This window comes from Myotis davidii, unplaced genomic scaffold (assembly GCF_000327345.1).
Source record: "Myotis davidii unplaced genomic scaffold, ASM32734v1 scaffold425, whole genome shotgun sequence".
NCBI classification, from domain to species: Eukaryota; Metazoa; Chordata; class Mammalia; order Chiroptera; family Vespertilionidae; genus Myotis; species Myotis davidii.
In genome coordinates, this window is record NW_006296413.1 from 1,588,633 (window position 1) to 1,589,105 (window position 473).

The 473-nt window shown below is 70.0% G+C and overlaps 1 protein-coding gene across 1 annotated transcript in view; it reads left to right on the plus strand.

The window, feature by feature from the left end:
• The first annotated feature begins 8 nt into the window (after positions 1-8).
• MTL5 (metallothionein-like 5, testis-specific (tesmin)) overlaps positions 9-473 on the plus strand; it is an 18,316-nt gene continuing 17,851 nt past the window's right edge. Inside the window, exon 1 of the mRNA XM_006771666.2 lies at positions 9-464. Coding sequence (XP_006771729.1) covers positions 45-464 — 420 coding nt within the window. The 5' untranslated portion in view covers positions 9-44. The remainder of the gene's footprint in view (positions 465-473) is intronic.

Sequence of the window (473 nt, forward strand, 5' to 3'; positions counted from 1 at the left end):
CTGCCGCCCCCGCCTGGCGCCGGGTGCGGGGTCCCGTCGGGAACATGGACGAGGCGCCTCTGCTGGGCGGGATGTCCAGTCCCGAAGAGGAGATGGGGCCGGACCTGTTCGGCGCAGAGGGTCGGTTTGTTTCGGAAAACACAGGCCTGAAGGCGCCGGCGGTGGTGAAGGCGGAGGAGGAGGAGGAGTTCCACGTGTTTAAGGACCCCTACCTGAGCCCCGCGGGCCCCAAGGAGCCCCTGCTGCACGCCTTCAACCCGCCGCTGGGCGCGGACTTCGGCAGCAAGGTCAAGGTGGAGCTGCTGGTGGATGACCACGAGGAGGAGATCCTGGGCCAGTTCTCGAGTCTCGCCGAGCTCGACCCCCTGGAGGACGCGGTGCTCCCCGCGGCCCCGCCGCCCCCGCCGACTTACAACGTGCACCTGTTGTCCTCCCTGCTGACCCCGCACCGGAGTCCGGCCCTCGTGCCCCTG